General features: G+C 41.0%; 1 protein-coding gene across 3 annotated transcripts in view; it reads right to left on the minus strand.

Moving 5' to 3' along the window:
* Nucleotides 1–5,498: 5,498 nt before the first annotated feature.
* Nucleotides 5,499–18,973, minus strand: part of tacr1a (tachykinin receptor 1a) — a 69,052-nt gene continuing 55,577 nt past the window's right edge. For 2 of the 3 annotated variants that reach the window (XM_085367085.1, XM_085367087.1), the window contains one exon: nt 12,348–16,595. In XM_085367085.1, coding sequence (XP_085223211.1) covers nt 16,250–16,595 — 346 coding nt within the window. In that variant the 3' untranslated portion in view covers nt 12,348–16,249. Of the gene's footprint in view, nt 7,908–12,347; nt 16,596–18,973 lie in introns of those variants that run through there. The other variant, XM_085367086.1, reaches the window with a different exon arrangement.

Raw genomic sequence — 18,973 nt, forward strand, 5'->3', positions numbered from 1 at the left:
ATGGGCATCACCCCCGTCTCCCAATAGACTTGTTGTTTGGCCTGGTTGGGGAGAAAAAAACTGTGTCTCACAAACATTATGCTGAGAAGTGGGCAGAAAAGATGACTGAGGCGTACAAGATAGCCAGTGACAATAGTAAACTGTCCAGCGCACGAGGCAAATCCTACTATGACAAAAAACTCAGGGGTGTCGTCTTGCATCCTGGGGACAGGGTCCTCGTTAGAAATCTTGGTGAAAGAGGTGGGCCTGGAAAACTCAAGTCATACTGGGAAAAGAGTATCTACGTAGTCAAAGCACAAGTAGGCGACAACCCCGTGTATGTTGTCTACCGAGAAGCAGGAGATAAGGATAAGACTAGAGTGCTTCACCGTAACTTGTTACTACTTGTGAATGACTTGCCAGTTGAGGCTCCACAGCACATTCCTGAACCTACACCAAAAAGACAAACAAAATCAAACAACCTGCCAGGGGACAGAGGCAGGAGAAGGCAACAGACTGAAACAAGTGACTCAGACTCTGAAGAGAGTACTGGAAAACTCTGGTTGAGGCTCCCTGTAAAAGAAAGAGAGCCCATCAGAGGAAAGACTTACCATTGGATATCTACTGCAGAACAGCCCGACCCAGCCTCCGGTGAAGAAAACAGTCATGCGAAGGTACCTGTCAGGGAAGAAAGCTGTATTGGCCGGCCAGTCAGCCAAGATCAAGTCAATCTAGGAGACAACTTTCCAGAGGTGCTTTCACTACATGACCCAGTCCCATCAGAAAACGCAGATGATGAACTGTCAATTCCAAATGAGGATGAACTGTCTGCACGCACCCCTCCACGATGTTCTACTAGCGACATGAGAAGGTCGACTAGGGAGAGGAAACCAAGGCAGATGCTGACATACTAAACACTGGGTGAACCATCGTACCAGCCTCATCCTACAGTTGCAACGCTCTCCTCACCCTACATGCCACCATGGACAGTTCCTTATCATATTCCAACACCCACAGGCTTTACACCTCACCTTCCATATGCTTACACACCTTACATATACACACCTTTGTTATATTGAATAAGTGTATGTGTCAATGTTTTTGAGAAAAATTGAGGTTTGAATGCCAGGAGCCATTCTTATTTTGTCGGGGAGCGTGTGACACACTGTAATGTGTGGTCACATCATGTGATTTAATTTTTGTATATCGTATAAGCTTTTAGGTGTAGTTTTGTTAAGGAAGGGCCTTAAGCTTGTGATTTTTGTTGGAGATCCAACATGTGGTGTGATCCCTAGTTACGCCACAAGGGGGCACTTCCGCCCTAGTGAGATGGTTTAGTGTGACGCTACTGCTCGTCTTCAGATCTGGCAGAAGCGAGAGAGGAAACACACTACCTGTCGTCCATCTCATGATTTATCTGTTTTTTTCAGGTTAGTAAGTAATAAGGCCACACATGTGGTCCGCATAATTTACATGCCAAATAAGGGTAAAACCTGACCAGCAGTTTGTTTTGCTGGGATCTGTATTCGTCTGTTTTGCTCATTGAAATGTGTTACGATCGAGAGTAGGAGCTAGCTTAGCTCGCCACATCCTGGAGTAGCTGTTAGCTTTGTTGTTTTCTAAACTTAAGGCACCCTGTTGTAACAAAAGTACACCACGGCTCCTGTATACTTGAGTTAATGTGTTCGCAGAGACAGTTTGATGTGTTGTCACTGTTATTGTCTAAAGTTAGTGTAATAACCTATAATAATTCTGATCGCTCTGCAATGTTGATGTGGAGATTTCCACTATACAGGTACTCCATTAGTATATGGTACAGTACTGGAATGTTTGCTTTATCAAACTATGTGTGAAAAAAGTGTGATTTATAGCTCTTAGTAACAAACAACAGAGATGACTGTTTAGATTTTTGTTTATACTTTTACTATACTATTTTAGTTTATTCTGATTTTGGGCTTTGGGAATGTGAGACAGAGATGTTAAGACGTTTTTGCAACCTGTTGTGAACACATGAATGTGTTTAAATAAAGATCTGGCAGAAGCGAGAGAGGAAACACACTACCTGTCGTCCATCTCATGATTTATCTGTTTTTTTCAGAACCAGACATAATCTGTCAGCCGCCCTCTTGCTTGGGGTGTGTTACAGTAGTGTATCGTACCCTTGGCCGCTTGCCTTCCCAGACAAATCTAGGTATATACTTATCCCATTCTGAGAATTGGGTTTGAGGTATGCTTATCGGAAGAGAGAGGAATAAATATAGCAATCGTGGTAAGATATTCATCTTTATCACATTTATCCTGTCACTAAATCCTAACGGATATGTATTCCATCTTTCCATATCCTGCCTTATCCTGTTATTTATATGTCCATAGTTACTTTGATATAGTTTGGCATAGTTTTTGGTTATATTTATACCTAAATATTTAAGGGTTTTTGCCTCCCACTTTATTTCCCATTCCTTAAGATTTTGAGTTGGTATACAATTAAACATTAGAACTTGAGTTTTAAGTATATTTACTTTGTAGCCAGAAAGCGTACCAAATTTTCCTAACATTTCTGTAAGCTGCATAAAAGAGTTTGTGGGGTTTTTGAGGGCTATCAACACATCATTAGCAAACAGACTAATTACATGCTCTTGTCGGAGAAGACTATTTCTGTATCTGTGTGTGACCATCACTTCAATCCATAAAAAACCTGCAATAAGCATCCATCACTGTTGCCTAAAGAGCTGCAGGCTTTCACAGGAGACATTACATATCTGAAATGCTCAAAACTCAGTGGGTATAGGCTTTGCTATGTATAGTATTTTATACAAACTAATCTCAACAAGTTACCATGTAATAATTCAGAAGGTTATATGACCATTAGGGATGTTGCAAATCCCATTTTCATGCTTAAACTTGAAATATGAAGTATACAACTATGTAAACTATATGTATTGTTGTGAGCAAAGCAAAGCTGTGATGCAATATACACATGTAGAAAAAACACATCTGAGCATAGCTCTGAATGCTTGTGACTCTGCTTTACTTTTTCTACCTGCTTGCTTAAGTATTGGCAACTATGCAATAGCCTGTCTATCTCCTCCATACTTGTAGGAATCCTGCAGGAAAGCCTGAAGAGTACCTTTCTCACCCCATCTGTCATCACTACTCACCTGCCCTAAAACTCTCAGCATTGGAGCTCTGCCCTGATAGATTACTTACCTAAGGAAGCTCATTTGAACTTTGCTCCCACATTAATCAGCTCTTGACAAAAAGAGAAATAGCTCTGATTCCTGTTTAGTAACCTACCTAAAGACACTTACCTGAAGACTGTTGCTGCCTGTGAACTTTAGGGATTTGCATAAAAACACTAATCAAAGTCATTAACTGGTTAACTTGTGACAGTATCCTGCATTTGGGTCCTTCAGTGAAGTCTTGGCAGAATGCAGAGAAGCCACAAAATGCATAAATTCATCGACTTGATCTCACTCTGCAAGAAAGCTTTCCAAGAGTGCATGTGTGCCTGAAAGCGAGCACATGCCTTTAAAGAGGAGTTGAGATGCTGAGAGAAACTGATGCGTAATTCAGTCCTGATCATTACGGGTAATGTGAGCAAGTCTAGAGGGTGAGAGTGGACATTCGTCCAAGTGCTTGGTGTGGGAAAGAAAACTATTCATCACAAGATAGTGATTGGGTGAAAACAGCTGTCTTGTCCTTAAGTAGCTGCTGAGGGGAAAAATAGCAATCCAGTAAGTGTAGTGGTGAAGAGGAGCAGAGATAGGAGAAGATGGTAGCAGCTAGTGGAAACAGTGCTTCTTACTATTTTATTTCTCCAAGGAAAACAATCACTATTCACACAGATCCCAGAACTAGCAGATCATCAGTAGAGGTTGTATACTGAGCAACCTGGTATTCAACAATAAAATAAGTACAGAATTTTTTACTGTGTCCTCAGCATCCTTTTCTCTCTCACTTACTCTGTCTCACTCTTGCTCTCTCACTCTCTCTCCCAATTCCCTTCAGAGTGATAGTTTCTGTAACTCTGCAAACAGCTCTTATACATACAAAATTTGAACTGAGGTTGCTGTCTGCGTCTAGATCTATATAGTCTTATACCCTGAGTTAATTTATAAATAATCCCATGAACAGTAGAGGTGGACGTAACTATCATGAAGACCTGATTAGTAGATTCAATGTTACTATGTTGGTTTAAAAAATTGGATATGATACCACGGGATGGAAAGGGTGGATCTGACTGTGAAGCTGCTTGCTTACTTGCTGGCTAGAGACTTGCCTGTGTCAATAACCAATGAGCAAACCTTGGATAAACCTCCACTTTGAAACATAACAAGCCAAGATTTACAAAATAGAAATATTTTTTTATTTGATCTAGTGTGAAATGAGTGGCTGAGTTCGTAAACTTCACAGGAAGTTTGATGTGGAAGTTCGTAAACTTCCACATCATTGTCTAGGTTCTTGTTAATTCACAGAAAATGTCCCATTTCTTTTTAAAAAAAAAATTGTAATGTAAATTTTAAAAAAAGAATAAAATTTCTGTCATTTATCTAATACTTGTACTCACTAGCTGGGCCCACGTCCTCATTTTAGGTTTGACAGCATTTTAGTAGGTAAAAGTGAATGCTTTGACATGAATTGAGCTGCGGTTTGGGGAAGGCCTGGAAGGGGACTGGAGACGGCTCCCGGGCCTGGCAGATCCCCATGCACTAAATAGAAATGAAGACGTTAAAGAATTAAGAAGAAGGAGGGAGGGAGGGGCACGTAAACGAGAATGAACAGCTTGCAGAACTGGGGGACCTATATAGATGACGACCGGAATGAGCGTGTTTGGAGGCGTGGTCCCGCTCCCAAATTCCGATACATAATCTCCAATTAATATGAAGGCCTGGAGGAAAGGTCTTTATCAGTAGGGAAAGCCATAAAACCTATGGAAATCCCCCTGGATTGGTTTCTTACGTACTATGTAATAAGATTTAATGTTGCAGCCTCACATGCATGACAGGGAATCTCTTGATGCTGTTATTATTAGCATTGGTAGTGCTACTGGTCAAAAGTTCAGCTGCAGTGTGCTCTTGCTAAAGATCCAGTGCAGCACCTGACATGTTTTTATCTGACATCAACAGCACACTGAGCCTGCTGTTTCTGCTGCTTCTCATTCTTCTTCTTTGTCCTCCTCTCTCTGTCTTATCTGTAAGCTGTCATAGTGCAGGTCAAGACACACACACACACACACACACACACACACACACACACACACACACACACACACACACACACACATATAGTTACACATTGTTCTGCTTGAAATAAGCACAAATTCCCGATGACTTGTAAATTATTCTTTAATTATCCCTTTACATCAAAATTTACACCAAAATTTAGGCAAAAGCACAGATTTAAAACACCTACTGCACATTACACATTAAATGTAACCAAACATAAGGTAGTTAAAACTAGGTAGTAACAGATACACAGTCACCTTATCAGTACTCGCACTGAAAACACATACAAAAGATAAACACTTGTTTTCTGTCTTTTTTAGTAGCGAAACCATGATGGAAACACCAACACAGTGTGGCTGTGTCTGAAAAGTGCTATATCACTACTTACTGTACTTTTCAAATGCATTTCTCAGTTAAAAGTGCAATTTTCAGTCACATATGACCAAAAATACCGGATCAGGTATTTTTTCCACACACACTGTGCAGTTAGCTCTATATTTAATGCTAAAACGCTGACCTTCAGCTTTAAGACAATTTGAAGACTAAAAGAAAAACCCTGGGTAGCAGTAGACATTGTAGTTTTGTACCCTTTAGGGTGAGGGTGATTCAAATAGCTAAAAGCCAAAAGTTCTCAGTCGATTGGATGTGAATGTAATTGCCCTCAAAGTAAAACTGAGTCAGGAGTTTAAAGCATGATGCTATGCTATATTTTTCGTCATGTCAGCTCATCAGAAAAGGGCCATCATCAACAATGTGTTAATCCTTCTTTGCCATGCTGTGCGGGACACGTGGCTAGCCTCAAACTCTTTTGTTTGTCAGAAAAAATAAATGCTGGAAAAACTGGTAAAAAACAATGTACAGTTTAACTTTTAACTTTTAAAATGAGGCTCTGAATTTGGTGTAGATGTGGATCCGATGTGCATGGTTGTCTGTCTCTCTCTGAACACTTAGCAGCACAAGGCTCATGCAGGCTTCATCAACAAAATTTCACCAATGTGGTAGCTACACAAAAGTGGTGATATAAGTTCTCAGACACAGCCTGGCTTCTCTTTTTTTTTTTACCACGGGAAAGATATGTGACCATTTATATTGTAACAGGCACTGGTTCTGTAACACACAGAGCACATCTTTCCCCAGAGTCACATCTCCTCCACGGACACAGTTCAACAACATATGCGGCTGTAATGCTCCGCTGTACATTTTGTGGTGTGTTAAATGACTTTACAACACAACACACACACAGACATCACTATGCCATGGTTCAAGGTGAGTTCTCTTTACAGCTTGTACTCAAAGTGTCACATTGAAAAGGAGATTCACAAAAGAGACCACTGGAGAGGTTGGCATTTGTACAATATGAGAAAAACGCTTAAATTCAAAGCAGCAATAAACGTCTCAACACTGACACTGCAGAGGCGGTCACTGAAGTTTTACTTCCAGATGTGATGATTTCTTCTTTTATTCAGGCACATCTGCCACTATGATCTAATTTCCCCTGGTTGTGCAAACATTCTTATAGATAAGATTCATCATAATGAAGTGCACTGTGATTAATATATATATGTAAATGTAAGGCTTCTTGTATGTAAACCCCCCCAAACCACTTGATCACCGATAAGTACACTAATCTGCTCCCACCTTCATGAGCAAACACACTTGAGCATACACACATGTCACTCTTTTTATTTTATTCCCCCCATTAAGTGAGGAGTCCCACAAGCATTTGCATTGTAAAGTATGTGTGTCTGTGTGTGTGTTTAGATAGTAGCTGTAATTAGCATGATTGGAGAGTGAGGGGTGGTTAGAAACACAGGTAGAGATGGTGCTGATGAGGACATTCACCCTACCGTGTAGCCTGCCATGCGCCTCTCCTCAGCAACAAGCAGGCATCTTTTTGTCTCCATCGCTACAGCTCTCATCAGCAATGGCCGCGTGAGAGCTCTGAGTGTGTGTTGAGAGAGACACTGCGGCGCGCTCGTTTAAGGAGCGCTCGCTGAACAAAGTTGATTACACATTCATTAAAGCCCCGGCCTCTCGTTCACCCACTCCACTTGACCTGTCCAAGTGAGAGGCGGATCAGGGAGCGTACTCTGCATTCAGGACACACTGTGGATTATTTCTGGCTCTGTGCTTATGATTAGGGCACCGCAGTCACATGAAATATAAATAAATAAAAGATGATGATGATGATGATGAGATGATAAGATGGGTTTTGAACTGCAGCCTCCCAGTGCTCACTCCTGCATGCCTCTCTGGCTCAGACAGCTAATGCCACATTATAATGGATACTATGGATTTCTTGCATCCTGTTAGATTTGTGATTTGCCCCATAATTGTGTTTGGAAGGCTTACTTGGGATTTTAATTTAGTTTTCATTTTTACATCGTTAGTTAAACCAAGTTTGCACAACTGAATGGGATCCTCTGCCTACAACTGAGACAGTTCTCTGCACTAAAAAACAAAAGGGAAAAAAAATATTGGATAGTAATTCAGTAAACAGCCAAATCAAATGGACCTCAGACAATCCTTCCAAATGTTTGCAGCACTGTCCTCGTGAGGATCTTGCAATTATAGCCTGAAACGCCTAGCACCAACAAACTGAATCTAACTTATCTTTGAAACTCCTCTGGAGAAGGCCGTCTCTGTTAGAAAATCAAATTTCAGCAGGAGCATGCGGAGATTACCTCTTCACGTTTCGGTCCCCTTGCAAGGGAGACAAAAGATTAAAAGATCACAAGGCGGTTGCAGGAAAATTAAACTAATAAATAAACAAGCACACTTCTGTTACACATAAAGGACACATTCTCTGCTCGGGACTTTTACTCTGTGTTGTTTTGCCTCTTCGGATAAAACAAAATAGCCTCACAAATCACTCTTGAAACGAACTGCCCGCAGCTCACAGACGAGTCACAGGGGGTCAGTTTGTATTAAAGGTTATGAGCAACTGTTGCTAATTGGTTTATTTTCCCAATAGTGAGACTCCAGTAGGGACAGGCTAACTGTAGCCACAGGCTGTAACCACTTTGTGCAAGTGGTGCACCTCTGTAGACTGTATATGAAAGATGTAAGTAGACTCCATGTCTGAGAGGTGAAACCTGCAGTCTCTGGGATTTTGCTAACCAGTCTAAGTACCCCTTGGTATGGCTATGTGCATCTACCACTACATAAAACCAACATGTGATGTCTTATCATGCCCAATATTTAGCAAAAATACTGATATACATATTAATATTGATGGAGTATCTATTCCACTCTAACGGCTTTAAAAATATGTTTTAGCAGGATCTAATAAACTAAACCCTCCTCATAACACTGAATGATCCCCATTGCAGAACAAAAAACCCACAGCACAGGCTGGTTATGGGTAATATGTCCTTGAGATGGTCCTCATTTGTAAACAGAGTAAGAATCTGAGTTGCAGACTTGATCACTTACTGAATGAGCTCATTTGCTTCCAGTATTTTAGCTAAGGAACATTTTCTGCTCACTTCACTCACTCCAAATCATCCAACCAGGGCAGCACACATCAAGGGTGTAGGTCTTGTTTATAAGGTAATCAGGTTACTTTCATCAAATAACATCAGCCATCATGCTCTCATTCACTCCTGGCTAAGTCTGTTTGAGGTTCTTCTCCCAAAATGTAACTATGCTCTTTGGATTGACAATACACCACTGCTACCAGAATACTAAAACACATATTTCATTAAACTTTTATGATAGCATGTGGCATTTGTGGTTATTTCACAAGTTTTTTAAAATTTGCTTTACATTTTCCACATGTTCACCTCAGATGTTGGTGCTGATGAGTGTGAAAATATGACGTTATGAACCTCTGTGCAGAAGATGAATGAATAAAGATTTCCCTGTTCACTGTGAATCTCATGTCATCAGATGTTGCCTACATGTTAGCAGTGCTGTAGTGCAGCGGTCCCCAACCTTTTTTGCGCCACATACCGGTTTAATGTTAGACAATATTTTCACGGACCGGCCTTTAAGGTGTCGCGGATAAATACAACAAAATGAAAAGATACAACCAGATATAAGAATAAATGTGAATTCACTGTGTAATTGTGTAACTTTATTAGCAGCGTCCTCCTGAAATGCACCAACAACACTGAGAGCAACATCCTCCTCTCTGCCCCTTAATGCTCTCTGGTCGCTATGGTAACGCATAAATATTTCTTTCAAATAAGACACACAACTACAACACGGGAAAAGATTCAGGAAAACCGAGTTAACGGTAAAGTCCCTGAAAACCATAAATTTCACACCTGAGCCTCAACTCTCACAGCCCGGTACCAAACGACTCACGGACCAATACCGGATGGTGGCCCGGGGGGTTGGGGACCGCTGCTGTAGTGCACTCTTTAACATACTAGACACACTAGACACTGTATGTATATATGTCTTGTGCTGGACTACATCATTCTTTAAACTTGAAACACTTTAATTCTCAAGGTGAATTTATTTTGCAGCTGCTAGTATCTGATAATGTAAGGAAAGCCAGTTACATGTGAGACATTTCAATATATTGAAGTTTTATGCTTGGCCAATTTAAATGACACAGACTGCTGTCTATGAGAACAGCAGGGATCATGTTCATGTTTGACTTCTATTTTGCATAAGAAAAGTCCCAGAGATCATATAACGCTGATTTCTGGCCTTGACCATGCACACAGATATTTCTTCAGATTCTCAGACTCTGTTGATGATATTATGTACTGTAGATGATGAGATAATCAAAGTCTTCACAGCTTTACATTGACAAACATTATTCTGAAATTGTTTCACAGTTGTTTTGCAGACTGGTGAACCTGTGTGCATCTTTACTTCTGAGGAACTCTGAAGTCATGTTACTGACTTGCTGTCAATTAACCTAATTAGTTGCAAAATATTCCTCCAGCTGATTTTCACACTGCTTATCTTTTCAACCTTTTGTTGCCATCATCCCAACTGTATTTAAAAAAAATATGTTGCTGTCATCAAATTCAAAACAAATTTTCAGGCAATAAAGGCAAGTAAAATAAGTGTTTAAACTATTGAATATATTTGACATTTTACACAGCTTTCCAATTCTCTTTTGTCCTGTCTTCCTTTCCTCCCCCCAACTAGATGCAGCAGATGGCTGTCGGAGGTTGCTACATAAATAAAACTGAACTGAATTGAAATGAAATGAATTCGTTACTTTAGTTGACTCAACAGAGAAACACAATACTTGCAGCTGCAAATTGTAGTTATATCAATTTCCAGAGTGATTTCCAGTTCTTTTTCACTCAGACATGGCAGACTGAGGCCAATTAGTCAACTGATATAATGTTGAGACAGATATTTAGATATTTCAGATATTTAGGCATGGTGACTAAAATTGGCCATTATTTCTTAAAATTCAATTGAATTTTTTTTTCTATTGTGCCAAATCCCTTTAACAGTCACCTCAAAGCCCTTTATATCGTAAGAAAAAGACTATGATAATACAAGCGTGTCATCATTTGGATTTACATTTCTTTCAGTCTAAACATTGCAAGTTTATCACATGACATTTTCTTTAGTGAGAAATAACTGTGCCTGTACTGATCAGATGTAGACACTCCGTGTTGATTCTGTAAATACAGTGGCTTGATAAAGTATTTGGCCCTCTTGAACTTTTCCACATTTTGTCACATTACAGCCACAAACATGAATCAATTTTATTGGAATTCCACGTGAAAGACCAACACAAAGTGGTGTACACGTGAGAAGTGGAACGAAAATCATACATGATTCCAAACATTTTCTACAAATAAATAACTGCAAAGTGAGGTGTGCGTAATTATTCAGCCCCCTAAGTCAATACTTTGTAGAACCACCTTTTGCTGCAATTACAGCTGCCAGTCTTTTAGGGTATGTCTCTACCAGCTTTGCACATATAGAGACTGAAATCCTTGCACATTCTTCTTTGCAAAACAGCTCCAGCTCAGTCAGATTAGATGGACAGCGTTTGTGAACAGCAGTTTTCAGATCTTGCCACAGATTCTCGATTGGATTTAGACACCAGACAGGTCAGGGATAAAGTTATTGAGAAATTTAAAGCAGGCTTAGGCTACAAAAAGATTTCCCAAGCCTTGAACATCCCACGGAGCACTTTTCAAGCGATCCTTCAGAAATGGAAGGAGTATGGCACAACTGTAAACCTACCAAGACAAGGCCGTCCGCCTAAACTCACAGGCCGAACAAGGAGAGCGCTGATCAGAAATGCAGCCAAGAGGCCCATGGTGAATCTGTCCATAGGACAACTATTAGTCGTGCACTGCACAAAGTTGGCCTTTATGGAAGAGTGGCAAGAAGAAAGCCATTGTTAACAAAAAACCACAAGTCCTGTTTGCAGTTTGCCACAAGCAATGTGGGGGACACAGCAAACATGTGGAAGAAGGTGCTCTGGTCAGATGAGACCAAAATGGAACTTTTTGGCCAAAATGCAAAACGCTATGTGTGGTGGAAAAGTAACACTGCACATCACTCTGAACACACCATCCCCACTGTCAAATATGGTGGTGGCAGCATCATGCTCTGGGGGTGCTTCTCTTCAGCAGGGACAGGGAAGCTGGTCAGAGTTGATGGGAAGATGGATGGAGCCAAATACAGAGCAATCCTGGAAGAAAACCTCTTGGAGTCTGCAAAAGACTTGAGACTGGGGCGGAGCTTCAACTTCCAGCAGGACAACGACCCTAAACATAAAGCCAGGGCAACAATGGAACGGTTTAAAACAAAACATATCCATGTGTTCGAATGGCCCAGTCAAAGTCCAGATCTAAATCCAATCGAGAATCTGTGGCAAGATCTGAAAACTGCTGTTCACAAACGCTGTCCATCTAATCTGACTGAGCTGGAGCTGTTTTGCAAAGAAGAATGGGCAAGAATTTCAGTCTCTAGATGTGCAAAGCTGGTAGAGACATACCCTAAAAGACTGGCAGCTGTAATTGCAGCAAAAGGTGGTTCTACAAAGACTCAGGGGGCAGAATAATTATGCACACCCCACTTTGCAGTTATTTATTTGTAAAAAATGTTTGGAATCATGTATGATTTTCGTTCCACTTCTCACATGTACCCCACTTTGTATTGGTCTTTCACGTGGAATTCCAATAAAATTGATTCATGTTTGTGGCTGTAATGTGACAAAATGTGGAAAAGTTCGAGGGGGCCGAATACTTTTGCAAGCCACTGTATATGGCAAGCTGTGAGTAACAATGACATGTAAATGTATAAGTTTTATAATGAATTCTTTCACGTATTAGAGATGATCCATCTTTGGGCAGCACGATGAAGCAGTTAGCAGTAGAAATGTTCCTAGCAACTAAATAAACAGTTATTTAAATGAGAGAAATGATGCCTAGTCTAAAATACAGGAAACTGGGCACATTTTAAATCTAGGAAGTTAATAATTGGCCAAACAAATATTTTGTCTGTATTTTAGGAACAATGTGAAATCGTGTTTCAAATGTCACTGAAATGTACTTTGACTTGACTTGAGCACACACAGGCTCAGATTAGTTTGGCTAACCCTAGCAGTGCTAGCGGCCGCAGCCTGGGTTTCTTCCGTCCTAACCCTCCTATTCAGTGCAGAATATGGTCACACCTGGTTTCTGTTGCTTGGTTACATATCTGCTGTCAGTGCTGGCGGTCGGTTGTATTATTGAACCATCTTTGAATGGTACAACAGCACCTGCCATTGTACTTTTATAAAATAAGAATAATACATCCTGCACCTGTGTTGAACCCCATCACCACCACCACAGTCTAAATTTATCCTTGTTAGGGTAACTGGTGATTCTAAATGGTGTGTCGGTGTGAATGTGAGTACCTCACCAGTGGCTGGACAAGCACGATAATTTAATGGAAAGCTATCCTTCTTTGAATTTTCTTTCTTTTGAGTAGATTTACTAGACTGTCACTCAACATGGCTGTCCGGTATGTGTATATGAAATCTCAAAGCTATTATTCTGATGGTCTTATCACTCAACCGATGCACCTGTCTAGCTATGTTGCGTTTATTACTAGCTGCATTGCCACGGTGAAACATTGGAATGTTACACGTGTGATGACACGTCTGGTATTTGCCTTTCATTTTCCCTCCCCGCACTGAATGTGACCTTCTGTTATTCGTGCACAGTGTCCATGTTAAATGCTGTATGGTTCACTGTCAACAAGACAATGCACTGAAATTGCGATAGAATTTATTGAATCTAATGTAGTTATGTTGCTTCACAACTGCTTCTCACTTTCATGTCAGCTGACACTGGAATTTATAACAACAGGCCTTGTGTGCCGAGAATAGACCAACAATCAGGGGGGAGCATATGAGCGGTATGTGCGTCTGTACGAAAATCATTGATGGGTGTCAGCAGGTGATCACTCTCTTGTCATGTGTGCACATGTTGTGTGCACACACTGAAAACAATATCCATCTTGGAACTATATTTAACCAAGGGCTGCTGCATACTGTGTTCAGTATGTGATAGCAGTGAATTGATTCTCAGTGCAAAGCAAGTAAAAAAAAAAATGCCAATAACGGTTTACTTACTTTCAGTTTTTAAAAAAATCACTGAAATACTTCAAATGGATTCAGTCTTTCTTGCTTTGTGTGTTCTTGTCTGATAAGCGATAGCTCTGCAGTGCTGTGGATGTGCGTATCTGAGGCTGTGTGTTCGCTCTGCATCCAGCAAATATGTAAATTGTTGTGAATTTAGCTGTTAAGCACACTGCAGAATATCTGTATACAAATATCCTGCAGTGTGAACTCTTTCACAGATATAGCAGCAAGAAAACATCTTAAAATTTCATTACAGTTGTTAAAAGTATTTACAGTTTTTCTACTGTGAGAACAGTGTCACCATAGGTTTGCACCTCACTACAATTTGTTATTACAGCAGTTGTTTGTAGACATTTGAGTGTTTACTACTGTAGGAGGTAATGACAGTTTGTCCCTGTGGGCTTTTCATTTCAATTTTATTTATATAGTGACACATCACAACAACAGTTCCCTCAAGGCGCTTTTTATTATAAGGTAATGACCCTACAATAATACAAAAGAAAAGAAAAGAAAAAAAAGAAAACCCTGACAACTTCCCATTATTTGGAAGAAAAAAGGAAAAACCTTTTAACAGGAAGAAACCTCTAGCAGAATCTGTCTCCTGGAAGAGTGGCCGTCTGTCGCGATTATTAGAGGTCAGGGGGGAAGACACGACAAAGAGAGCCAGAGATGAATAATAACTAATAATTAAATGCAGAGAGATGTATAAACACATAGTGAGTGGAGAAGGTGATTGAATGTGCAAAACCCACGTAATGTACCTGATCGAGCCCTAACTATATGCTTTATCGAAAAGGAAAATTTTGTTTTTATGTCTTTTTGGGTTTTGTTTAGTGTGTGTGTGTTTTTGTTTTGTTTCAGACATTATGAAAAGCAGCAAGGCACATCACTGCACATTAAAGAGCCACAGGTAACAAGCTGCACATCCAAGGACAAAAAGTCTGCAAAGAACTTTAAACCTGATACTAACTTGTGTCCTGTTGTAGCTGGATTACATTTTGGACTGACAGCTTAAACAGTATTTGAAACAACTGTCCAGTGACACCTCATGCAAAGGAAGTTAAAGTTCACTTCGCCCATCTTAACAATGGAGCCTACCCATATAATGTACCAGATTCAGCCCAAAACAGTGTAGGGAGAAAACGATAAAGCTAACATAGAAATACAAGAAAATAAAAGACCATAACAGACAAAGTGAAACTAAAGTGGTTTGCTGGATTACCCCAGGGAATGTCCAGAACTGAAAGCCCAATAAATCTGATTTTAAGGTGAACAATTGCTTGAAAAGATCATTTTATGTTGGTGCCAGCTACAAAAAAGTTTTTTAAAAAATGTTTTACACTCTGAAAGCAGTGCCTGTCTTTCAGTTCACCAATGAATCGTTATGTATCTGATGGAGGAGGAGCATGTTAAACAGACTAAAATAATGTACTGGTTCTGCAGAACACTCGATCATTTCTTTTCCAGATTGTGTTGAACAGATTTAATGGTGGGCTCACATCATTTAAGGGTTCATATTGGGCATGTGGGGTTTTTAGCTAAATGTTTGCCTTCTCTTGAAACAGCAGCCTCTTTAGCATCTGAAGCGCCTCTGTTTTTCAGAAATGGTGCTGCCAGCTGCTGAAGTCAATGCGTAGCCTGATGACGGGGGAGTCCTACACTGCTGGTGTTTATGCTGATTGCCAGAACTTTTCAGCAACACCTGCAGAGGATCTTTTGAGCACTTCTTCAATCAGACAGGCGCTTGCTCTGCATGTTGAACTGCTCATGAAGTCCTGCTCAGTGAGACAGAGCTGGCAAGTTCAGAGTAGATTTTCCTTTGTTGTTTACAGTTTTTATCTCCCCTTGTGGGAGACCCTTTGAACTAAAATCCCACATCTGCCTGTGTTTCAGTGTCTGTTAGAGAACTCCTGTGTAAAACAGGTTGCCTTCACTTTTTTCAAAACTTTGTCTCTTCGGAGAAAACCCCTCTGTTAAAAGGAGAAGCCGCCGTTTTTACAGCAGTGTATTGGCATCGTGTGACAGCTTCACTCTAAAATAGACTGTGAGAAGTCACACAGCCTGCGTGATCGAGCATGTGTGAACCTGAGATGACTGGGGTGACATGCAGAAGCTGTGAGCAATGGAGGCGCTAGCGTCGGCTTCAGTTTAGCTTTTTGAAACTGACATGTGCTCTTGTTGTTGAAGCTCGAGCCATTCTGGCACCTGACAAATCCTACGAATGCCAGCTGACCATTAGCTCTGAATTGGATAACTAAGTGAAACTACAGTTCTGTGAACAGGGACAATATTTCCCAGCATTGCATTCCAGCAAAATGGAAATGGAAATGTGTTCATTAAAAACTCACATTCACCAGCAGACAAACTCACATATTCCTGCTGTACTTTTCATAAACACACGCAGGCAAAAGCAGCAACGTGATCGCTCAACTTACATTCTTTTCCTGCTGTCCAGCAAAATGCTGCCTGCACTTGAAGTCTATTCCTCCAGGTTGCTACTGGAGTAGAAACTCGACATCTCTGATACTGTTTTGGAGACACTCCAGGATGATGAACCATTTGAGGTGAGGTCCAGGGAGGAGCTGTGTGGTCTGGCCTCAACCACAGCCCCGCCAGGCCCTGGGCCTCCTATAACTTTCACCTTGGGCTGCTCTACATCGTCCCCAACCTGTAGAATAGTAGACACGGTGGTCTCCATCCTGCTGGCCTTGTAAACACTTGTCTGGGTCTGAAGATAGCGGGTGGACTTGAGTTCGAGGCCTTCATAGGAGCCTTGAGGGACGCAGGGGCAGCAGTGGAATGCTTGTTTAAAACCAGCTCGAAACCTGTGGAGGAAATACACAAATAAATCTGTTCTCCTGTGATTTGGCTGCACGATGACTCAGAGGTTTACACTGTTGCTTCACCCCAAGAGAACCCTGGGTTCAAACCTGGATAGCCCCCTTTCCCTTATTGACATCTATCATCCCCTCATAAATAAAATCATCATTTACAAACTGCATTCTTTACTCTGGTGATCTCTGCCTAATATTAAAATTTGTTTAATAATCTAAAACATGTTAATGTGAAAAAAATAACAAATCAAAACCCTGAAATCTATTATCTGCTATTTTGTTTTAATGTCTGACCAGGAGTGACAACTTGGGAAAGTTACAAAAGAAGATGACAAACATACAAAACTATCACCAGTTTAGCTCTGCAGAGTTTTTTCATCTTCAGCTAACTGTTTGCAAATGGCCTGGTTTTGTTTGATCCCTGTGTGTGGATGAAGCCAGGAGTACAGTGCCAGGCAGTGGCAGCACAGTAAGCAGGGTGGTGTTATAACTGAGACACTCAGAGTCAAACTGGTGTTGTAACTATTCAACGTTACCTCTCTGTGAAGCCCCAGTAAAAACTCAGTGAAGCATTTAGCAGCTAAAGAGATATTTCCACACAGGAGTTGGTTAGAGAGTGAATATTAGACCTAAATTGGTCAGATGGACTGAGAAACAGCTCTAAATAGAAGCTAATGAAGCTCTCTGTGGATTCTGGTTGTGTAAACAGAACGGTGACACATTACTCATTCCAACTTTATAATGAAATTTGTGTAGCTTGTTGTACAGCCTCCAAGTAAACAAAAAGTCATTTAATGCAGGTTTAAAGGACACAGCTGGTTCATTTTTTCCTCATCTTCTTACTGGTAAACTACAGTACAACAATAACATCCATCCATGAAACCCATATGCTCTAGATATTTTAAATGTAAAGGAAACTGTAAATCTGAGTTATTAACATTTTATCTGTGGTACAATTGTATGCCAAAGACACTAGAACATCATGTGTGTGTACAAACAAAAGATCATCTGTCAATGGCACTTCGGGCATGAAGCTAACAGCAGATGTAAAACTGTAACAGTTTAACACACATGCGCAGTGAACGTCCAAATGTTACTGTTCATTAACACATTTGCAGGTGTTACAAAAAAGACTAAAAATAAATCAAAACACTGACAGAAGACACGATGGAAGTATTTTGCGATTTAGATGAGAAAAGCCTGACATGAAACATCTTCAGTAGACAAACACAACCAAATGTGAAGCCAAGACAGAGAGAGAAGAATGAAGGGAAAGGCAACATGTCTGTCGCTGAGAGCGAGCGATAAGAAAGAGACTGATAAAAAAACACTCACATTGGTTATGCATATGAGCTCAGGGAGACAAAAACCACCAGTGACTAAATCAGAATCAGAGAATCAGAAAGGGGTTTATTGCCAAATGTTGAGCAGGTTTACAACATTAGGAAATTGCTGCGGTGCTTCAGTGCAAACATAGTGTCATAAAAATATAAAAATAAGAATAAGAATTAAAAGTGCTACGTAGAAAGATATGTGCATGAGATATACATGAGATATATACATGAGAATAAGAATTAAGAGTGCTACGTAGAAAGATATATACATTAGTGCAGGTGGTGATCAGTGCCAAACATGGAATGATGCAGTGACACAGCGTAGGGTCATGTGATAGTGGCGGGGACAGTCATATGGTTATTGTTCATGTGTCCAACAGCAGAGGGGAAGAAACTGTTCTTATGGCGAGAGGTTCTGGTGCGAATGGACCGGAGCCTCCTGCCTGAGGGGAGCAGGTCAAACAGACTGTGTCCAGGGTGAGAAGGGTCAGCTGAGATCCGAGCTGCACGCCGCAATGTCCTGGAGGTGTACAGGTCCTGCAGAGATGGGAGTCTGCAGCCAATCACCTTCTCAGCAGAGCGCACAACACACTGCAGTCTCTGTTTGTCCCTGATAGTGGCTCCAGCGTACCACACGGTGATGGAGGAGGTGAGGATGGACTCGATGATAGCAGTGTAGAATTGCATCATCGTCCGTGTTGGCAGGTTGAATTTCTTCAGCTGCCTCAGGAAGTACATCCTCTGCTGGGCTTTCTTGATGACGGAGGTGATGGTGGGCTCCCACTTCAGGTCCTGGGTGATGGTGGTACCCAGGAAGCGGAATGAGTCCACAGAGGTGATGGGGGTGTCAGTCAGGATGATGGGGGGGAGTGGGGCTGTGTGCTTCCTGAAGTCCACAATAATCTCCACTGTCTTCTGGGCATTCAGCACCAGGTTGTTGTGGCTGCACCAGGACACCAGACGTTCAACCTCTCTCCTGTAGGCAGACTCATCCCCGTCCGAGATGAGCCCAATAATGGTGGTGTCATCTGCAAA

The sequence above is a fragment of the Diplotaxodon limnothrissa genome, linkage group LG12 (genome assembly GCF_057381915.1).
Source record: "Diplotaxodon limnothrissa isolate DT_005_m linkage group LG12, D_limnothrissa_male_GT1.1, whole genome shotgun sequence".
In the NCBI taxonomy this organism is placed as follows: Eukaryota; Metazoa; Chordata; class Actinopteri; order Cichliformes; family Cichlidae; genus Diplotaxodon; species Diplotaxodon limnothrissa.